This window comes from Rattus rattus, chromosome 6, assembly GCF_011064425.1.
Source record: "Rattus rattus isolate New Zealand chromosome 6, Rrattus_CSIRO_v1, whole genome shotgun sequence".
Taxonomy (NCBI): Eukaryota; Metazoa; Chordata; class Mammalia; order Rodentia; family Muridae; genus Rattus; species Rattus rattus.
This window is the reverse complement of record NC_046159.1, coordinates 144,165,100-144,189,573: the sequence shown is the minus strand read 5'-3', so window position 1 is coordinate 144,189,573 and position 24,474 is coordinate 144,165,100. Positions and strand designations below refer to the sequence as shown.

General features: G+C 35.4%; 1 protein-coding gene across 1 annotated transcript in view; it reads right to left on the bottom strand.

Moving 5' to 3' along the window:
* Nucleotides 1-24,474, bottom strand: part of Sema3a (semaphorin 3A) — a 198,104-nt gene that overhangs the window by 30,139 nt on the left and 143,491 nt on the right. Inside the window, exons 8-12 of the mRNA XM_032907051.1 lie at nucleotides 9,243-9,385; nucleotides 8,744-8,858; nucleotides 8,590-8,659; nucleotides 6,301-6,445; nucleotides 2,538-2,757 (exon numbers count right to left, since the gene is read on the bottom strand). Coding sequence (XP_032762942.1) covers nucleotides 2,538-2,757; nucleotides 6,301-6,445; nucleotides 8,590-8,659; nucleotides 8,744-8,858; nucleotides 9,243-9,385 — 693 coding nt within the window. The remainder of the gene's footprint in view (nucleotides 1-2,537; nucleotides 2,758-6,300; nucleotides 6,446-8,589; nucleotides 8,660-8,743; nucleotides 8,859-9,242; nucleotides 9,386-24,474) is intronic.

Sequence of the window (24,474 nt, the reverse complement as noted above, 5' to 3'; positions counted from 1 at the left end):
ATGTTAATTTTCCCGTGTTATAGGTGTGATTCAACTCTTTGTGAGAAGGCAAATAGGGTCTTCCTTGGTTAAGACGTTGAGTCTAAACAATTTGAGCTTTTTGTAAACTTGATCAATTCTTTTCAGTTCCAGTTGTTTCATTTTAGCAAACTTTTAACTTTTTCCAAAGGAATTCTTACTGCTGTGCCAGAAATATAAACTAATATATTCATTCTACTGGCAACTCTCCTCAGTGAATTGTAACAATGTACTCTGTGTGAGCAAGGTTATCCTTTCAAGAGTTTAAAAATAGTCCACTTTTAAGAGGACCCTTCATTGTTTACAGGACCTTAGTCAACTCATAACACCAAAGATTAAAGGGAAATTAGGTTAATCTACTTAGTCCCTCCAAAGGGTCTGCTGGACCCAAACACAACTTATCTGTGTTCCAGATCAAGTTTTACCGAATAGTATTTCAAACAATTTCACACAAATTGAATCAGATTACTCAACAAGGATCAATGTGCTATGAAGTGAAACTTAGTTAAAAGATAAAATTACTGTAATCAATTTACTTGCTGACAGATGACCCTGGTCCTTACTGACATACAATCATCCACATCATAGGACATTCAACATCCTCATGAAAATGGGACCTTTAAAGGCAGTGTGAGTCCTAGAGGAATTAAAGGCTCATGATTGGTTTTCTTTGTTCACATACCCGGAAATAACCTTGTTGCTTTGAGAGTGAATAAGGGACTTCTGAACCAGTTTAAGCTAGAGATGGAGAACAAGGCTGGTGTGATATTATTAAACAAACCAATTACTCTTCAGAGACTTAGTTATAAGTCAACATTAAAAGATAAGCTACTATTTACTGAAAAGGAATACTGTCTTATATTTCTTGATTATATTTGCAATGTTAGGCCCTACTCACAGTCATATGGAGTCTCATTAAGATTCTTTTACTTCGTAGGAAAATTTTCTTATCCGTAAAAGTAGACTTTAATGTGCTGCTAAGAACCTGACACTATTAAACCTGATATCATCAGGATTTTGCAATTAAGTTATGAAACTTTGATTCTTTAAAGTAATTTTACTAACTGCTATCGTGCTGTAGTTGATGTAATTTTCTCTCTGTTCCTCACCCAGGGAAAATACATGTTATCATACAATGCTTCAGTGGAGCACTCTGTTTTTGTTGATTTATGTCAGTTAATGAAGACTAGGGATTTATTACCTTGAAATCTGACTCTAAGTAGCAAGTTTCAGATTTGTAACTGGTACTTTCATAAATAGCACCACCATTTAGGGAGATTTGGGAAACAAAATAACATGTAATAGTAATAATAAGGTTGATTCTGAAAAATGAACCTGCAGACATTTGTTTTTAAAAATAAGATGAGGAAAAAGATATCATATTCTTAAAGAAAGGTATCTGATGAACACTGCATAGACTTTCTGGTAAAGATTTTTTTCTTAATATTTCACTTATATGGCAGAAAGAATGAACAAAGTATTTGGGTAACCCTCTTTTTGATGGAAGGTTTTCATTGCTGGTAATGTTAAGATTCAGATAAGCTTGTAGTTACATATTCTTGGGCATTTATTGAGTATCCTGGAAATTTTAGTCATGATTTGAACAAAATTGTGTGTGTGTTCCTAACCAGAAAAATTATGCTTCAATTATGATAATTGATTACTTAATTATTAAATTTACTTGATATTTGTCAGTCATCTTTAATCTGGAACTATCAATTTATTCATAGTCGTGACATTTTGAAAATTGTAGACCAGTATTTTTGTAGAATGATTATAGTTTGTATTTGTCTCATATCTTCTTTTTTAATTTACTCTTCTGTCCTATATTATATACCAACCTACTCTTCCCAGTCCCTCTCCCTCCTTCCCTCTCCCCCAGATCCACTCCTCCTCTGTTTCCCTTTAGAAAATACCAGGCCTCCCGAGGATATAAACAGAACATTGAATAATAAATTATAGTAAGACTAGGCACATACCCTTATATCAAGGCTGGGTGAGGCAACCCAGTAGGAAGAAAAAAGTCCCAAAGCAGACAATACTCAAGAACATAATATATATATACATATATATACCACCAGCTTTTATATATATGAACTAGCGCAGTCCAATACAGGATTCCTAATTGTCACTTTAGTCTCTGTGAGCCCTGATGAAACCTGCTTTGTTGATTTTTGGATCATGTTCTTGTAGTGCCCTTTGACCTCTTGCTTCCTAGAATCCCTTCCTCCCCTTCTTCTGCAGGATTCCCTAGGCGCCACCTAATGTTTCACTCTGGCTGCAACTGCTCCTATCAGCTGCTAGATGAAGCCTCTTTGAGGACAATTATGCTAAGAAAATAAATAATCTTAAACAAATGTATCTTTAAAAATGGTACCGTATTTAAAATGGTAGACTATTGCTGTACCTCGACAATGTATATAGAACTTTGCCTTGGCAGCCTTGGTTGTCAGTATACTTAGTCAGCTAAGTACACAGTATTCTGAAAGAAAATAAACAGTTGAAGCACAAAAGTGTACCTGTTCCGATGAACATAACATCATACTGGCCATCTTCTGCATCCACCCGGTCTACAACAATTTGTGTGAACTGATAATTTACATCTGTTTTGATCATTATTGGGCGATTATTAATAGGAAACACTGGGTTGTACATGGCTGGGTGGCTTCTTGCAAAGGTTATGACATCATCAGGAAGGTCCTTTGTGGAGTCAAATCCACCAAATGTTTTACTGGGACACTGTTAGAAAGAGAAGAACAGCTTTTAAATAATGTCTAATGAATAAGCTTCTAGATTATAAAGTATCGCTTCTTCAATGCTCTAAATCTAACCTTGTAATTATTTCTTATTGCCTATATTTGAAGCTGACTGAATAATTAAGCTATCACCAGCTTTTATATAGTTAAATTTGCAGATGAAATGATCAGTATATATTTCTAAATAAATATCCATTCTCAGTGTTAATTGGTGTTTAGTCACATCACCATTTCTGACAAAAACTTGAAATGCATCTGAGAATTCAGTGTTCAGGAGGAGCCTGATGCCTCTGCTAATTGCATCAGCCTGTACTTCATTTCTATAATAAATGTGTTGCATAATGGGTACACTATGCTATAATCAAAAAGCAGCTAGGATGTTTAGAGAAACAATACTTTTATTGAGTTATATTTAACTGTTTTTAGTTTAGAATAATACGCAAATATTAATCCCAGGTAAAAAGCCATATAAATTATTCTTTATTGTCTGACTCATAAGTCTGAAAACATATTACTCATAACTTTAATAAAATAAAATAATCCAAAGGTTTTATTTAGTGTTTATAAGTATATGGCACAGCAACTAACCAATCAGAATGGAGTCAGCATGTCTAAGATAAATACATACTGGTAAGAGAAGCAGTAAAGAAGACACAGTTGGGAACTGACAGTATACAAACTCTGGATAGAAATATTCTTATAAGTCAGTATATAGATTTGAGGAAATCAGCTTTCATTGTCCTGTCATTGTAACTGATTATGTAGAACAGCATTATAGAGCACAGTATACCCAGTTTCATGTGCCTTGTCCTACAATTCAGTCATGCTTAACATTTACTGTAAGTGCTTTAGAGATAAAATATTATTATGAGATGATCTTTATAAGATTAGAATATGAAATCAACCTCTTGACAGTTACTTAACAAATTCATTAATAATTCATGAGGAATTAAATAATGTTTTCAAGTGAAATATTATATGTATGTGTACATTTGACATATACATGGGTTAGATATGATAAAAATAATATACTTCTAGTTTTCATATAAATTAGAATCTTTGTCCAGAGAGGACTTTTCAGGTATTGTACATATGCGATGTATACACATATGCAACTAAAACACCCACATACAGAAAACAAAGAATACATTATGTAAAAGAATATATGTGGTCTCCTTTATATCATGTAAGGACATCAAGCACAAATTTAGAAATATGAGAACAAAAACTATAACACAAGATCATTTCAGTTTTCCTATAACTTGTTTTAGCTTTTCCCCTACTGTCTGCTTTTAAAATATAAACTATAATTAGTTTATGGGATTTTCTTCACATTTAAACAATAGCATATTAATTAGAGTCCAAAATGTCACCTTTAATAAATTTATTACTTTCTCTTCTTCCACTCCTGCACTAAGCCGTGGAGCACAGTACTTGTTGGCATAGTTTCTCATAACAGCTTACAGTGAAAATAAGCTCGTATTAGCTCATGAGACGAAATGCTGGCACCAGTCCTTAACATAGTTTTATCATTAAAATGGGGAAAAGTAATTGGCTGTTTATGTCTATCCTGTGTGTGTGCGTGTGCACATGCATGTGTGGTGCACATATCTATTCTAGTGTAGCATATCTCATAGAACAAAGTCAGCCATAGAGCAATTTCCACATTTGAATTGCTATTATTGATTTCACATACATAATTCATATTCATATTAAAAGGTACTTTCAGCAGAGAATTTAAGATATGGAGCTCTTTCGGCCATAGGAATAAAAAATTGTCTACTAAGTAAAAGAAGACAATTTGTTACTAAGAGCTGGAATAAATATGTTGTGTTTTTATAAATCTCATTTGTTTTCTCATAACCAAAAATATTATATCTAGTCATTTATTATTCTCTAATCCTATTGTAGATTTTCTTACAGCATTATTAGCTAGGAGCAATTTTTATAAAACACGGGATATTTAATTTTCTCATAATAATGTTAGAAATGTAGAGAAAATGAGAGCACTAAATGTCCTATATCTAATATGAAAACATACTTTACTTGAATTCATCAGACTATTAAAACACTCAGGTAAAATTAAAGTAGTAGTTAAATTTCAAATGTAAACTTTTTTCCTTGTCTAAAATTATTGTCCATATATGTTATTTTGATCAGAAATGTTACTTGTAGTTGGGATTGACAAAAAAAAAAAAATGACCTTGGCCATGAGCTGCATGAACAGAACCTCTGACACAGGTAGAAGGGTGATCTGTTCACTAAAACCTGGAGGACTGCCAAGCTGTGGCATAAGCCATTGTAAGTAGAAGGGTGTAATTCAGAAGGGTGAGGCAAGGGAACAAGACTTAGCAATTTAGTGAGAACACGAGAGAAGGTGGAGTCACTAGCCACGTAAGTCAGTAGAACACATGTCAAGCCCTCTAGTGCCTGGGGATGAAAATCCTGAGTACTGGGGTAGAAGGTTACTTACAACTATTAATCACATCAAGTAAAAGAATTCTTAGTGTTTGAATAACTGAAAGTTGTGATGGTCAAACAGACAAACTAAATGTTAGAGTTCAATAAAGTAATGGGGCGAAGGAGCCATTAAGCCTCCAAAAAGACACAAGAGTTCCAGACTCAGCTTCATATTAGGTTAGACTTAGCTCAGACTTAGCTTAGCTGAGAGCTTGTCAGCTGGGTTTGGCTAGATTGGACTGGTTTATGGACCTGCCTTGAGGTATGATTAGTAACTGATGGAGGAGAACTCTGCTCACTGTGAGCGATGCTGTTATAGTCAGGAGCTCCTAGGTGGGAGAAGTGAACTAGTTCAGTAGAAGCTAGGGTGCTAGCCATTGAGAAGCTTTCTCCCGTGTTTTCTGCCTCAAGCCCCTGCCTTGGCTTCCCTTAATGATAGAACTGTAACTTGTCATCTGAAATAGACCTTTTCTCTGCTCTCAATCTCCCTGAAAAAAAATGTTAATTCTGACTTGGTTCTTAGGGTGAATGCCTTGTATTTCTATTATATCCATGTGTTCCTTTTTTATGGTTTTTAAAATAATATTTTCTTGCATGAGGTTCTTCATTTCTTTTGATATAGATTCATTGGGATGGTAATGTTGCATGCTCATTCTAAACCCATGGAATGATGAGGTTAGTTTTAATGCTGTCTCTTTGAGCAAAGCCCACTATATATTTAGAATAAGCATCCTCCTGACCATCAGAGGGAGATAGCCCCAGTACTTCCTATTAGATTCAGTGTTCCTCGGTCTTCTGTTCAGAAAAGAAAGTGCATAGGCTGATTATTCTGGCTTTATGAAAAAAATTAGGAACATCGAATCACAATCAAATAATTTAAGTACTAACATGTGTAACAAACATGGCTTTACATGTAGAATTATAGGAACCTCATAGAATCCCAATCTCGGTTCTATCAAAGTCATAGACTCTTTGATCTATAGTGTGTCAATGTTTATAGCTCCAGTATTGGTTTCCTTTGTCAAAAACATATTCATTCCATATGTTAATTATCACGGTTACTTACAGTTCCTGGTCGTGGATAAGGGACTCTTCCTTGGTAAGGTACCCACTGATAGTTGGGACCATCTCTGTGAGCATATGGACCAAGGAAGACCCTTCTTACATCACTCATACTGTACATACACACAGCAGAGCCCTTAAAGATGTTGCTAGAAGAGAGTAGAAACTTTTTTAACATATAGTCAATGGCAATGTGGTAGCATACACTGAGTTATTAGGATCTTAACGATCAAAACAAATATAAATTTTTGTAGTCAAAATATTGTTTAGGATTTGTTTGATCTCATAGATATATTGCATCAATTGGTAAAGAATTAAATGATAATTTATCCCAAGCATGTGAAATAATATTTGGTATTCACTAAACATATACACATTCATATCAAATATAAATGATTAAAGATGAACAAGAAAGACATATACAGATGATCACCTGTGAATGAATAGTTGGTTTTGATGTCATAAAGAAATAAAAACTGAAAACTTTTAACCCTCAAGAATTCTTACTGAAGAAAGAAAACTATCATGGTATAAAGACTGCTTAAGAAGTCATTTTAAAAGCTAAAACGGATGTTCTATTGAAATGTACAATGACACATGGTACAAGGACATATTATACTATTTTAAATTCCTAAACCAATGAGGCAGAAGCTTAAGTAACAGAGCTGGTTATCTGCAATCATTGAGGAATTAAACTTTATCTCCATACACCACTGAGCATAGGTCTAAGGTCAAATTGGAGAATCAGGGCAGTTATTTCTATCATTCCCTAAATCAAAAACAGGACATTGAAATAACTTTAAGTTTGCCACCGAGATGAAACCATCTTCTCTTATTTTGTTCACAAAACACAGCTTTTATATTCTATAAAAATGTAACAGATGCATGCATTCATAAGTCTTATTGTCACCTATAAGTCTTATTGAAATCAGACATAAATCATGCCACATGAGAGCTATGACTTCTTAAATTATAAAAGTTGTTCATTAGCAAGCAATGATGCATGAAGGAAGTTGCTGTTTATTGTTCTCTGCCAACCACTGATCATGATGGGTACTTGGCTGAGTACTAACCACAACAAATATGCATAACATTTATTATTATTTTTCATGATAGAGTACATAACAAGCTAACACATTGATATACCCCCTTTCAGTACATGTTAGCTGCAAAAGCCCATTTTTCCTGCTACATATTTAGTCACCTATTGGGGAATCAGGTAGCTCTGAGGTTTGATACATACAAGTTAGAGACATTCATCATTCATATCCTACCTCATTGAAAAAGAGAATAAGCTATTTCACCATTCAAACTGTGGTAAGGAACACGTTGGTTCCTAAACAGTAGCATGAGAATTATCTACAAATTGGTTAGAGATTTAGACTCTTAGATCCAGCTCATTCTCATGGGGTCAGAGACTCTGGTTGGGATAAACAGGATGGGTTTCTATCATTTATATTTTACAGCTAAAATTTTACATGTGATTTGTAGAATAGAGAAATTGTTTTAACACGTTCTTAGTGATTCTCACATACACTGAAAACTTGAGAAATGTTTGTTGCTCTAGGAAGTGGGGAAACAGAAAAACAGATTGGCACTTGCCACTCACTTCCCATAATCTTTATTGCAGTTGTCTAGTTTTAACACCAAAGCTCATTAATACATAGGCATAAGGACGTGCAAACAGATTTAGTAATATAGGTTTCTTCTTTTCCAAAGTTAAGTTTATTAAGTAATGATGTCAGTGTGATTTATAATGCAATATTTATAAATAAACCAGATTTAGGTTCTACAACTTATCTTTCTCTTTAAATGGCCATAATTATCTCCAGTACTGAGTGGATTCAATATTATTTTAAATGGCCATAGTCACCTATAACACTTCTGATTGGAATCAATATTATTATCATTTTAAATACTTTGCTATCTCTCATTGCATTTGCTTAATAATAGTCATGCCAATATGTGTTTATATCTTCTAAAAAAATCTACAGATAGTTTGCTGCTCGTGCATGTAGAATTCAAAGGACAATTTGCATAAGTCACTTCTCTCCTTCTACCATGTAGAACACACCAGAACAGGCATCCAACTCTGGTCATGAGACATGTTAGCAAGCAGCCTTACCCCAGGAGCCTATCAGCAGCCCAACCCCCATGATGATTTTTAAAATTGAAGAACTAATTAAGTCAGTATTAATTCATATCAGCAGCAGGAATTCACACTCAAAAACCAACACGATAAAAGAAGCTACCGTCTGCAATTTACCTAAAATAATAATAAAAATCCATTTACCTTGATGTTGTGAACACTCCATAGACAATTGGATTTTTAGGATCTTTAGAGTTCATTAAGAATACATCCTCTGTTTGAAAACAAAATCTATTAGTTTATAGTTCTGATAAATGCTAAACATATATATCTTATGCATCAAACATCGGCCACTTACGTAATTCATCAAAATGTGTGTCAATGCCATTGGGACCTGGCACAGAGCAAATCAGGCGTGCTTTCAGGAAAGTTGTCCATTTATTCACAAGACTTCTGTGTCCTCCAAAGTCATTCTGAAAGATAATAAAAGTCATTCCACAGAGAAAGTGTGCACAGTAATGTCAATATGCCTTTATTTTCTATTTCTTAACCTCAGACACATAAATATAATCTTCATTTTTCAGTTCTAATTTTTTATTATTAAGGAGTGATCTTTCCTTGTAACCAAGAAGTTCTTCATTCTTCATTTCCAAATGTGTCATGGCCATTCTAATTGATTACATATAAGCTATTATCTCATTTGTTATAGAAGCTTCTTCGCATTATGACTTTTTCAAAAGCAATTAATTAGAATATAATTTTCAATTATTCTTAACATTTATATATTTGTCATTATAGTCTTTTACATCAGTGGAAAATAAATGAAATTGTAAATGCTTTCCCCCGCTTTACCTCACCTTGCATATCTGACCTATTCTAGCATGAGTGGCTTTTCCAGAATGTTCTCCATCTATTGCATTTTCTCGGAAGAAAAAATATACTTTGTCATCTTCAGGGTTGTCACTCTCTGGGATGAGATGGGCACTGATGAATCTAGGATCTGAGAAAGACATATTTATTAATTTGAAATTGAATGAATAATAATATTACATAGTATTCATTTTTACTTCTTTCTGACTCCTTTGTGACATATTAAAGTAAAACTTCTTTGCTTAGCTCACGTTTTTCAGGCTCATTTGACCTGATGCTCATTCATTATAAATTATATCATAAATTATATTGATTTAAACAAAATCACTTTTTTCCAGAGTGTAGATTGCAAAAGCCACATAGTTAAAAATATGATAAAATGACAAATGACATAGAATCTACTAATAGTAGCAGAAAGTATATTAGTAATCTTCAGATTTCCTCTGTTAAAATACTTTTGTGTACAACCGAGTTGGTATGGCTGAATATCCTATAAACTAAAATTGTGTGATCGTTTCAGGGTGTTACCATGCAGTTTGCTGTGTTCAACTCATATAGAAAATATTTTTAGAAATAGTTCAGAGATCTAAATTCCTGCAGTAATACAATTTCACACTGATGGTCAATTATGTTATTAACCTAATAACAGAATATATATTACATTAATTATATAAAATTAATGAGCAAACCATAAAACTAACTTTATCCATGCCATCCAGGCCTGACCTAAACCTTTAAATAATCATATGTTCTAGACTTATGACATCTTCTAATATGCTCCACAGTGTCCTTCACAAAGATATACACCTCAGCATTTCAGCCTAATTATATAGACTCCAGACGTAATGTAGAACACGTGAAATATTTCCCATGAACAAGAATAATGCAGCAATAATTTAAAAATAGAATCACCTAGTGCTAGAAGTCTGAAGGACTCTTATAACAACAAGTCATTTTCAGGTTAATTATTGAGAAGCTTGCTTTAGTGAATAGAATTCTATTTGATCATCTGCCTCCATATATTTACATATGCATTCCTCATGAGGAATGGCAAGTAAATATGTGACACATGTTACTGACCAAAAGTTACTACTACACTGATGAGATTAACTCTTAGAACTTGTGTGTGTGTGTGTGTGTGTGTGTGTGTGTGTGTGTGTCTGTGTGTTTAAATCTCGTGTGCATAGACAATGCAGAACAATTTTGAATCTGAAAGAAGTCTATTCAATCACTTGTTTTTTTATGTGGTCTTTGCAAGTTGTTTTCTTTCAGAATTCAGGCGCTTAATTTTTAAAGTGGTTTTACTTTAATTTCAAGTGCTTAAAATAAGGTTCTAACATCTTTTATATCCTAAATAGTTTATATTAAAACTATTTTAAACTTTAGGTATGAACATATGATGTTAATGTGTATGCAATTAGCACTGGTGTGGTGCTAAAAGAAGTCTTACACTAATCCTGGAAATGGTGTTCTAAGGCAGATACAGGGAAATGGTGAAAATTGCATTGTTCTGTTTTAAGACTAGAAAAACTGAGGAAGAAGTGGTCAAATGTCACCTTCTACACTGATGCTGTTGTTTCTACAAATACTGGAGTAGCAAAGAATTCAAAGTCATCAAAGTTAACAACCTTTAGTTGGTTGGATTGCTTCTTGTAGAAAATGATTTATTTTGAATCTAAGCATTTGGCAAAGTCCACATTTGTAAGACCACAATTAACTAAATAAATTTGAGAGGGAGGTAAGATAATATATAGCAATCCTCCCATGACCAAGTCATCAGCTTCAGAACACATAGCATTGTAATTATAATTCATCTTTTATTATTTTGCCATTTTATGTTTTTAAGAGGGAAGGCCTTGTGTTTTCAAATTGATATTCAAATAAATTGTTCATGCATCTCTTACCATCTGCATTTTCATTTTACTAAATAATCTCTATGTATCTACTCTTTATTCTGATTATAGAAGATCAAAATCTACTATGATAAGTATTTTCTGTCCTCATGATGGTTATCAACACTCTCAAAGAGGAAACTATTCTAATTCTTAAGTTTCACAAGAAAGAGCCAAACCAGGAGTTCAGAAAGACAATAAAGAAATGGTTCTTACTTTTTTCTCATACATTAAGGTGTGAGGAACAAAGTGTGTCTCACAAAGAAGGCCAACATGTACAAGATGACAGAAACGACAGAGAACATAGAGTCCACAGAGTAGGGAAAGTGGTCAGAGATGCTGACAGAAAGTTAAAATTGAAGAGATGAAGTTCTATTCAGGGATCAGGGTTTCCTCAGAGCAGTGGGAGGAAGAAACAACCAGGCACTAACATTCCTATGTTGCTAAGTGGAAGGATTGCCACTCTGATTGCTTCAGATAACAAAATAAGAAAGAGGGTGGCAGTGAGCCGAGACAGACACATCTCAGAAGCAATAGTGTAACCTGAGTGAACAAGAGGCAGAGAAGAGTAAGAAAAGGATACATGGATTGATCATTTAAAATTAGACTTGCTGACTTATATTCACTTGTAGAAAGTAGAATGCATGGAGTAGTGATTAAAACAATGGGAATTAAGAGACTTCTGATGTAAACCAGTTGCCAAAGATGTCCCTTTAGAGAAAGAGAGAATGAATAAAAAGAGGGCCAAATGGGGGAGAAGAAACATGATCTCAGTTTCATGCATTTAAAACTAAAAGACTTATGCCTTTTCTCTTACATACACACAACACACACACACACAAACACACAAACACACACACACACACACACACACACACACACACACATACAATTATCCAAAAGAAAGATGGCTATATTTGAAGTTATTTGAAGTGGAGATGATAAAATGACTTGAAAGCTACTGACTAAAGGAGAATAGAACTTAGGTCTTGTGGTTGGAATATAAAATGCCAAGCATGAACTCATGTGTTTGCACACTTGGTCTCAACTACCAAGGCCGTTTTGGGATAGCTTTAGCATATTGGTGTAACTGAATGAAATGGACTGCTAGGAAATGATCTTCAGATTTCCAGTCCAGCCTCATTTCCTGTCCCCTCTTTATTCAGTTTCTGAGATGCTCTCAGGACAATTTCCACAGCCCAAACACAGCCCTTCCCTGATAGAATGGACTATGTCCAGTATATTATGAACAATTAATTTTGTTCTTCCTCAGGCTCCTATAGCTGGGTGTTTTATTAGAGTGACAAGAAAAGTAACTAACACAGACCCTACATCCTGAAGAAAAGTGATTTAAAGTAGAAAGAAACTAAGAGGTTGCTACAGAGGCGGTACTCTGCGGACTTTTTCCATCTTCTCTCTTCAACAACCCCTTCCTTTGACTTAAAGTTTCCTTTTTAAAGTTTTCCTCTTCGGAATGGAAACATACCCACAGTGGAGACTTAGATGGCATTGGAATGTGTGATGTCCATCAGAACACAGGACCAATGCACAGGCCCTATCTGCTCTCCAGTTCCACTAACTCGTTCTTTTCATCTTCATCAGCATTTCCTTGTTAGGCATCAGGAAACACCAAACCATCAAGTAAAGATTGGTTTGGATGTGATTATCTAGTGACAAAATATACTCAGGTCTTTCTACAATTTACATTTTGTCTTATTTCCTGAGGTTTTTGTAATACTGAAATTGAGTTGTTAGTTATCTAACCCCATTCTTCCTTTCTATTTCTCCTTTCTTTCTTTCTTTCTTTCTTTCTTTCCTTTTTTCCTTCCTTCCTTCCTTTCTTTCTCCTGTTTTCTAAACCTCTCAACATTTGCACTTTCTGAACTTCTCTCTGGATGATGTTTTTTTCCTTTCTGCCCTTTAAATGAATTGATCTTCTAGTTTTCCTTCCACTGCTCTGGGATCTCAATCTGCTTATTTTATTGTTTCCCTTCGAGCATCTATTATCTCAAAGTCTCACATGTTAGCAAAGCACATCCCCATTGCTTTCTTCTCATATCCAAATTGTGCACTCCATGGTTCAGGTTAAAAGTTCTCCTCAGTTCTACATTTCTGACTTGCTGTATATGGCCTCCTGCTGTACTTTCCTTTCAAAGCTTTCTTGTTCTTGCGGTTCTCATTTTGTTCGGTGCTCACTCTAGTGCCTTTATATAAGTAGTCATTTTGCCTAAATAGTCTCTGCTTTTTACAGAAATCCCCCCTGTCTCCTAAATCCTTAAAACTTTTCTCTACTGTTTCACAGACACGGTCCTGCTCTCATTACTATATAGACATGTTTTCTGCACAAACCTAGTGTCCTGGTATCATAGATATGGCAGAGTGGTCATGGTAAACAAAGATGACACAAAGAGAAACGTCACACTGAGACACTGGTTATTACAGCCGAAGGTGGTCAGTACATATATACTTGAGCTAGGTCAATTTTTTTACTATAAGTGATCTACCACAAGAAACAAGTGGTAAAAGAAACTGCCAGTTACATTAGTCACAATATACCTAAACTAGAAAAGAAACTACGAGAATGAATGCTGTCTACAACCTAAGCTCCACATCTCTTTCCCAAAGAATAGACCGTGTTCTCCTTCCAGTGTTCCTTTAATGAACCTGTTCACTATCTAAGACACATCTCACCAGTGGCTTTCCCAGCTGTGTTGTTCACATAGAATGAAATTTTCTCCTGCCCATGTTGTAGCATTGACTTCTTCTCCAGAATTCTTACTTTTATAGTCATGATAGGCACTTATTTGATATTTCCAATGTCCTCTGTTTAGGTTTTGCATATAAGAGGGTTTCCTCTTAGCTTCTGCATTTTCCCCAGATCTCTGTTCAGGGGCCTATGCCTTTGTCTCTTCTTTCCTGGGACACACATTTAATGTATTTTCTATGCTTTCTGCCTCACCTTCCCCTGAAATTGTCGTACCTTCTTGCACCTCTCAGTATGTGTGGTAATTTGACTGAGGATAGCCTCCAGAGGCTCATATACTTGTATTCTTAGTCACCAGGGAGTGGAACTCTTTGAAAGGATTAAAAGGATTAGGAGGTGTATTCTTTTTGGAGGAAATATATTATTGGTGGTAGAAGTCCAGAGTCTCTCTCTCTGCCTACATATCAGGACGTAGTTCTCAGCTATTGTCCCAGCATCTGCCTGCATGCTGCCATGCTTGTGGCCATGATGACAATGAACTAAACCTCTGGAACTGGTAGAAAGACCTAGGAAAATGTTTTCTTGTATTATAGTTGCCATAGATGTCTCTCCACAGCAATAGAACAGTGACCAAGACAGTATCCAAACCCACTCTCTGGCACCTGGTGCATATATCACAGCTGGAATGAATAATACTCTAAAACTCTATTTTCATTATTTGTTTTGTCTCTCCTTTTTAGTTGTTCCTATTTTTTCTTCACGGCTGAATATTGTATGGAAAACAATATATAATTAAAAACCAAATAATTTTGTGAATGAATAAGTCTATAAATAAACTAAAATGAATTAAAAGAAAAAATAACATTTCCTTTCTTTGTTGACTTACATTTGTATCTGTTTACTTCATGTGCCTGTCTTTATTTGTGTGGGAACAGTTATTCATGCCGTGCTAGAGGAAGTCCAACTTGTTGGACTTAGTCCTCATGTTTAACTATGACAGGGTCCCATTGACCTTTCTGTGATTGTCAGGCTTAGTGGCCGACACCTTTAATTGTAGAGCCATTTTGACGATCCAAAGGTTACAACCAAGACTTGCCTTGAACTCATGATATTCCTGCCTTTGCCTCTTTTGCATATCCTAGGAGCATGTGGCACTACAAATAGTTTCCTTTCTTTTTGACATGGCTTGCTTAAGTTATTTTGATGGCACAAACTCATTATAGACCCAGAAACATTTAGGTTTCTGGGTCTAAAAGTGATTAGACATGGTTCTTTAACTGAAACTACTTTGAAAAGTTATTGCACAATGACAAGTTCTCAAAATGTTCTCTGAAAGTCTGTGAATGTTCTTTGAAGCTAGGAAAAGCTTTTCTTTTTTGATCTCATCCTTCTGCATTAAATAATTAATGAAGTGAAATTAATTTTCTGTTCGTCATATTTTCAAAATTAGATTTCATCAGTAAGATTGAAATAATCTAAAACATGTTCCTCTGTTCTATGAGCTAAAAACAACACATACGTTACAGGCCAGAGATTCCCACCGTCCTAAGGATCAGCAGGCAGTTCAACAACTTGCCTTGCTTCCAAATCCTCCCAGACAAAAGTTTTCCCAGACCCTTCCAATGGTCCTGATTTACTACTTTATGAATTCTCCTTAGGAGTCTTAGACTTCTCCTAGCATTCAAAAAGAAAGCTACTACTCTGTCCAGCTACTTGTAGAAGGGGGTCACAAAAGTGTAACACACGCACAAACAAACAAGCAAACAAAAATCCACCTAGTTGTTCCAAAAGGAAAAGCGACAATTTCCATTTCTCAGATAGGAATTCTTGTTTCACTTTCCCACCAAATCCACTGAAAGTAATGTAAATAAAAAGGACTCCTAAGAGCGTAAAGCTGCAGCATCATGAGCTACTCTCACGTTGAAATGTTCTCTACTCTGTGAAGTCTGCCAAATCCCAGGTGATAAGGTTCAAGGAAATCATCCACCTCACACCCTTTGGACTAATTTCTCGAGATGTGGAGCAGGAAGTTGGTGATAATGTGCATTGAAACCTAAACATCAAACGGAGATGGCAAGATCCATTCAAAGAAGATCAAAGGGCATGAATCTCACCATCATAAAGCTTCAATATAAATACCATGAAAGGTAAACATAGTTGTAAAGCATTCTCTCATTTGGGTGGCTTGAAAGGCATGCCTCTGGCAAAGGGACTTTGTCTTCACAGATACTCTGGTGCCTTTTGCAATGCCGTGGGCATACGGTAGAAGCTAAATAAATAATCTTATTTATTAATCTTGGGCCAATGCTGTTAAGCGAAGCATGGAATCTTTAGTCTCCTTAATGACAATAAATCCTGGGTACACACAACACTGTTTTCTCTTCGTCTTTATCTCCTTCACCACCCGCTTGACATTCTTCCGTGTCTCATCCCGCAGATGGCGGTTCTTGCAAAATTCACGTTTGGCACCACCTGCCACTTGTAACAGTACCACTCTGTTGAAATATTTTTAGCAGCTGCAAATTAATCTGTCCTTCAGGTGCAATCTCACACTTAATGAAAATGACAACTTGGCACGGGCCACGTGCTGTGTTACCTTTATGATTCATTTGAAAGCTTTAGCTCATTTAAATAAAGAACCATATTGCTACTCTCAGCACTAGAATCAATTTGCACATGAAATTCACCCATATTTGGGCTAGAATCTGGGTGGACTTTTCCCCTCAACCAACAAGTTTCACCAGCTAGGGCAATGATAAGATTGTTTTGTTTTTGTTTTTGTTTTCTGAAAATGAATTAATTGTATATAAATATTAATCAGAATTTCAGAGTAATCTGTTGCATTTTAAAGAGAGTTATTGGTTATTTTCTAAGATGTAGTTTTTACATAATTTTTGGTATGAAAAAGGTGGAACAGTGATTTTCATCTCCTTCACATAAGTACCGAAAGGCCTAGTGAATGTTCCATCAGACATAGATAGTTGTAGCGAAAGTTCTTCAGTGGTTTCTGAGCAAGGCAGGAGAAACATAGCATGCCTGCAGAAAAACTACCAACCAATAAACAACCCAAGTCACATACTTCTCTCAATGGCGGCCCATCTAAGAAAGTAAACGTGAGAGGATGACTGTTTAGAATGTTGCTGATCCATCACACTCACCTATTTTTTTTAACAATTTCAGTGGGATACTACTGACACTAACACAACGTGCTGTTCCATGATAGGAGTTAAAATAAGATAGAAATCATTTTTAAACTCACTGAGTATTTAATATTAATCTATATCAAGTAGAACAATGTGTGGTGGTGTGACTTAAAATACTAACGTTACAGAAGCTGACGCAAGAGAATTATGAGTTCATGGCTAATCTAGGCTACCTAACATGCCACAGTCCATCCTGAATGGAAACCCTGTTCCCCATCCAAGTACAAAATGTGAGTTAATGTCAACTAGCCTCAGATTACTGTCAAAAACTAGCTGTCTCCAATGAATGTTTGGAGAATTTAAAAAGCGATAATGCAGTTCTACCTATGTCTGTCGAAAGCATTCCATGGGCTTTCAAAACTGCCAGAGGCTATTAATTTATAGCACTGTTTATAAAACTCAGTGATGTCCTATAAAGTATAAATGTTTAAAAGTTAATGGTAGCATAAACTTTTACAGCTAGCAAAGCAAGTTGAATTAGACACTGGTTGATAAGGAAGCTATAAACCTGTTAGGAACCCACGAGAAAAGTAGACTCATTGTAAATTATTTAATGGGCAACACTCTTTTGTTTCCAGGATTGAAGCCTCTGGAGTCAAAACATTTACTAAGCAACTAGCTGGGCTGTTGGTACGGGGAAAAGTCATCAGACATGGCAGCCAGCAACCAGAATAGCAGGCAAAAGTGACTGCTTTCTTCCTTTAACTTTGTGCAAAAGGGTAAACAAAAGTCCCAAAGAACCAGCAGACCAGGAACAAGGCCCAGAACATTGGGAATGCAAGGCATGTAGCTTAAGGTCATCCCACATTCCTGGCTAACAGCCTAAGCAGAGTAGATATATCATTTTTGGCTGTGGAATAGAGAAACGTCTGGCTGCCAAGGAACAGGCCTGGAAGAAGTTTTGCAGCTAAGCTGGCTGGGTAGCTGTGAGAAGCCCTCCCTTAGTATAGTTCAACCCTAGGAAAAGTTTGAGACTAGTCACGTCTTGGAGAGGGAAGGGAGGATTCCGAAGGGAAAGGGAGAGAACGAAACAAAAGCACCAGCCAGTGCTGCTGGTGCAGCTTCCTGGGTGGAATGCACATCCTCCAATAGTCACTCACCCTGGAAGAGACTCAGATACAGACGATGTCAAAGTACAAGCTAGTTACTGACAGAACGTGAACAGGCCCAAGCCCATTCTCCGGCCTCAAGCCTCATCGGCTCTCCACACCGGTCATCCTACTGTGTGCTGCAAGCTGTACAAGCTGCTGTACTGTGTGGATTAAGATTCTTGCTTTTGACGTTGTTGAAAGCTGGTGGAGAGCTTACTTCTTTCTACTGTAACCCAGTAGGGCTGTTGGAACTGAATGGCCGTAACCAGTCCAGATGTCTGCAGCATTCCTCACCCGAAGGGAAATGACAGCAGAGGAAGTAAAAGCCTTTGGGATATTGGACTTATTAGCATAAACATGGGAAGTTATCAAAACCATCGCAGCGGAGTGTCACGCCTTCAGCCATCCATGTCAAATCACATTAATCTCCACTTCCAACCTTTTCTTTCTTGATGCCGTGGTGGAGGTAGGGAATGTCTTTTCTATGAATTCACACATCCTGTTTAAAGCACCCCTATTCTGAAACATTCTAGACTATGCTCTTTCCATCAAAGTCCACGCTCTTCCAAGCATGCTCCTTCCCAATCACCGTTGCACGATGTTGACAGGACACGTTTGGGAACATGCACAGAGTACGAAGCTTTTCCGTGGGCTTAAAAATGTAGAGTCCATCCAAAGTCATACAGTTATTCACCAGCCCAAAATAATTCTAGGTTCACTTCCCTTATTACGACCCTAGCATCCCGGATTCCAAATTTCTCTACTTTTTTAAAATTTTATTTCTTATTTTATTTATGTACATTTCAAACTTTATACCCCTTCCTGTTTTCCCATCTCTGCTTGCCCCTGCTTCTATACGTGTGGTCTTCACTCACTCCTGCCTTACCACCTTAGCATTCCCCTATGCTGGGGCATCAAGCCTTCACAGGACCAAACACATAACCACCATAAAGCATTCTACTTATCAATACTCCAAGGAGCATATTTTTAGTTCACGAATCTCACCAGAGGCAAGAAGCCCTGACAGTACATTGATTTCTTTAAAAAATGATTATTGGTGTATGGAGACTAGAGCATCTATAGATAGAGGATATGGGAAAAAACTTTAAATGTGTAAAAAATATATAGAAAGGGATAATTTGTTTTACAGTAAAATTCTTTTATTTTTTTCTACTTGGATTTCTCATATTGAAATATCAGAAAAATATTTCATGAGACTCTTCAGACAAAAATAATATTTTTTTCAACCTTCAGCAAAAGTGAACTTAGGACTTAAGGATTAAGACAAAAATTAAGAATATTGAACACATAAATTAATCATTGTTCAGACATCTGTGCTTTATAATGTTAAATATGGAGGAGAGACATTTTGTTAACTTTATATTTAACCCAGATATATCGACTATATGTTTATTGGCATTTCTATAATTCTGCATATTTATGCTTTCTTACCTGAAGGAACCTACAATATGTTTAACTCTATTAGACCTTCAATAACTAAATTCATGCCATAAATGTGCTCATTTGTCTTCAAATATCCTCTCATCATTCATGCTGTGCTTTTGAGTTATATTGAGTCTAAAGTACTATGTGATTAGATTAAGTAATTTGATCAAATAAAATAAAATTTCATGCTGTAAGTAATTTCTAGGAAGAAAAAATTAAATTATTTCACAATGTTTGAAGGCACACTCAAATTCCATTGAGGCATTGATTTTTATTGTATTTAAAGATTTCAAAGACTTAAGTCATATTTTTGTATCCCCCTCAAATTTCAATAAGATTACAAATATTTGGAAGAAAAGAAACCATCATGCTCTTATATGAGATTTGAGAAATGAATCAAATATATCCTTCTTTAAAGAGAAAACTTTGAAGTAAATGGAGACCAGAGTCACATAGAAAATATTTTTATAAATTAATATTAAAAATATCTTTACTTGAAGAAAAGCATGTTCTCATACCTTTATTTCTATTAAAGTAGAGCTTCTTGTTTAGAAAGCTCCATGATAAGAGGTAATTCATGCTTAACCAATGATAATACTAAAACCATCCCTTAATGAAAAAATTGGTAGAGTTTCAAGAAACATGACACTTTCTGACTCACCTCATTTGAAATTAAAGCATGTCTTTCTTCCCTTTGCCAGAAAAATCTATCACAGTTTTACATAGTGTGCTTACTCTGATTTATTAAATAAATGTGATTTATTATGTTTAAAGTTTTTGTGCCTAGTTAAGGAACTAAGACACACACACACACACACACACACACACATACATACACACACACACACACACTCACACACACACACACACACTCACACATATACAACATACACTCAAAACACCAAGGAGATAGAGTACAACTATAGTTTAAATTCCACTGAAAGGGAAGAAAACCCTTGAGTACTTTCTTTTACCAGCTCCTACCACACTTCACTCCCTCCTAAGACTGAAAATAGAGACCCCCAAATGCTGAGATGCAGCTCAGATAATTTCACTTGGATTAACATTGTCTCCCTGGGCATTAAGAACTTCACTTTGGGTTCGTTATTTCTTCATATCATGTTAAAACATTTTTATATAATCCTAGCTCATGTGCTTAAATCCACCAGTAAAAAATTATTCAACTTATTTTTAAACTTGTATTATAACATAGAACCGATATATTTTCTTCTTCAGTATTTAAGTGAAGAGATTTCTTATTATAGAATCATCTTTACAATATAAGAATTAAGTTTTTACTTGTATATAGATTCTTCATTTGTATTCATTCTGAGCTTTTCTTTTTGTCAAGCACTGTGTCAGTCTCAGTATTAAAGTCTGGTATAACATGACTAACAAAGATTTCTTCCTTCAAGAAGCTGAGGAGGAGGACAACCTCATAGAAAGTCCAGCAGGCTCGACCAACCTGGATCCCTGAGATCTCTCAGACACTGAGCCACCAACCGGGCAGCATATACTAGCTGGTACAGGGCCCCCAACACATATACAATAGAGAACTGCCTGGTTTGGCTTCAGTGAGAGTCAGTGCACATAACCTTTGAAAGACTTGAGGCCCCATGGATGGGGAAGTTTGGCAGAGGGGGGATGGAGTGGAGAAGACATCCCCTTGAAAACAGGGAAGAGGAGGAAGAAAGGGATGAGGAACTGTAGGAGGGCAGACCAGGATGGGGATAATGACTGGACTATAAAAAAAGATTGATGATGATGATGATGATGATGATGATGATGATGGTATTATGCAATTATGCAATTTTCTTATCTTATATCTGGTATATGATTCATTGACAGACTGGTTGATGAAGTGAAATTGTGTTCCAAAATGAGCAAGCAAAATAAGTAAGCATCACAAGCATGAAGTGTCAACTTAACCCACCTAAAATATAGGCATTTATTTAATTTCCAAACATAACATTTTCCTGGAAGTAAGTCATGTGGAAAAACTGGCTTTTTGAGTCAGGCTTTCATAAATAAAGACTAGTTTCCACATCATTCTAATAACTACTGGCTAAAATCTTTCTGAATACATCATTACATAAAATGTTTTTCACTGTGAAAATGTAAAGATGTCTTGTGACAGATGGAGAAGCTATGCATGTGATGCCTGTCCTTTTCGCAGGGCAACCAGCAGTCTCTGGATTCATTAACTGTTTCTAGACTGGCAGGGGACCTTGCCTTCCTCCATGCTGGAGCCCATGTCTCTGTGCCTATGAAGACATCCCTTAGAGAATGCAGTTTGCTTTATAGCATAAAATAACGATGCAGGGACCAGGAACGATTTAGGTCAAGCTGCATTTGACAAGCGCTTTGGCAACTTCATAATAACTTGAGTGTTATTACAGCTAGGACATAATTATCCTGATTACAACACCAGAGAAGGTTCAGTCCTTCCATCGTTTTCTGGTCAGAAAATGTTCTCAAAACTACCGGAAAGTCAGGATCTTAGCAGAAAAAAGGTTTTGACTGCCATGTAATTAGCAGTTTCTATGGCATTTGCTCATAAGAGGCTGTGATACTTTTGATTCTTAGAAAAATGTCTAATTAGATGCGAAGACAGAGACACATACCTCTTATAACACAGTTTTTGAAGTAATTTGATTTTGCAGAAAACAATTATCCTATGCCTTGTTAACTGAAATCTTTTCTCTTCAGAAACAATAATTCGAGTTTTACACTGAGTCTTTTTTGTACTTTCCTAGTCTCTTTGTGTACTCTTCTTACTTAAAATACATTATTACTTTTTATATTTTTGTATCTTATCAGTGTAAAACAGATGGTAGCACGGTTTTAGTTGTATCTATGCAATTTTGGAAATGTTGGGCTTCTTACTTAGACATGCCATTTTTTAAGTGAACAAATTTAACACAACACTACTCAAGTATAATTTGAGATGTAATATAATACAAAAGTTATAAGTTGTAACCTAGTATTTGTATTTGTGGCTTTATATTTTTATACCCTTACAATTTTATATTAAAACCTTTTCTAGATTAAAAAAACCTGTTTCTGTTTTATCACCTGTGTTGTTATTTAAAAGAAAATATTATTCCTGAACAAATTCTGAGGGAAGACAGTTAATTCATCTTAATCTAAAGGCAATTTGGGGGAAGATATGGACTATTCTTAGGTGTTGAACGATGTTTTAATTCTTGGTGCAATGCTTTAGCACTGTGGGTCTTGAGTGATTATTGCTAGAAAGTTCAGTCCATGCCCCTATTTAAATGACTCATTTATTTTGTGATTATATAATTCCCCATCCAGTGAGGATAAAGCTTACTGACAGAAGGTCAATGACATAATGCAGAGAAGTAGATTACATCATGGGCAAATCTAGTCTAAACAATGACCTCTGCCATTATTCTACCCCTGCCATAGTTGGGACTATAAAACCGGAGGGATCAAATATTTTATATTTCGTCTTTAATATTAAATACTATAACATATTTTGGTAATTTGGTTTATTCCATTGTAACTTTTAATGGAGAATTTTAGATAGAGCATACATTCTAATTTAGTCATTATGTATGATCTCTGAAACTCCCCCTTGAATATTTCCCCAGGAGACATATATTGCTAATTATTCCAAAGGGCATACATGTAATAGCAATTTTTTTAAGATAATATTTTAGTGACTTAAAATATGTACAAATAAGACAGCTCTTCATTTGGAGAATCACTATGGGATAGAATTCTTTAACTTTGGGTTTTTTTAAACTTCTTCAAGAAAAGTATATTACTCTATTATTTATTCAAAATGCATATAGGGCTTAATATGTATTTCCTATGTCTTAACTTTGAAAACAGCAGAACTAGCCAACCATGGTGGCATTAACCTTTAATCCCAAACTTGGGAGGCAGAGGCTGGTATATCTCTTGAGTTTGAGGTCATCCTGATCTGTCAATCTAGTCCAGGATAGCCAGGGCTCTGTTACATCAAGAAACTGTCTTGGAAACCCACAAAAAATAAAAAAAAACAAAACAATAAATATTAACAGAACTATGCACATTATATAATACTAGTGAATCATGTAAAATATAACTTATCATATAAAACCGTAATAATAATATAGGAAAGCAAATGTAGGATTCAGTAGCTACTTTATCTTTACCATCCAGAATAGGTTATTGCTAACCTCTCAAAGACTACACTATTTTATTTTTTAGTTTTATTGTATGTATGTGAGTACAATACTGCTGTTTTCAGCCACATCAGAAGTCATCCAATCCGATTACAGATGATAATGAGCTACCATGTGACTGCTAGGAATTGAACTCAGGACCTCTGGAAGAGCATGCTGTCAGTGCTCTTCAACCACTGAGCCATCTCTGAAGCCCAGGCTACACTATTTTTATTACTTGAAGCACTCTGCAGGGTATAGGGAGGAGAGAATCTCAAAAAAGTCCATTGAAAGTCAATAAACATTATCTTATAGAGGATTTCTATAGTACACCATTTCAAGTATTTCTCTCTGCATAGATCTATTTTCTAAAATAGCATTGAATTGTTGAAACTTTAAAACACACAATATGAAGACCATGTGGGTAATAAAATGACCATTCATGGTAAAACTGCTACTGAGACTAGTAATCTACTCTTAATCTATCGCAGCCACTCTATTCCTTTTCTTTTTCCTGTTCAGATTTACAATAGAGATGTGTTTCTATAGATATCTTGAATAATAAATGTGTCTGCTAAACTTGATACCTTTACCTTATTTTAAATAAATAAAGGTTTCCCTCAGTACATTTTAACATGACTAACAAATAATGATCAATGTGTTTAACCTAGATTAAACATAAGTACGGTTTGCTTTTTAATCAATCTA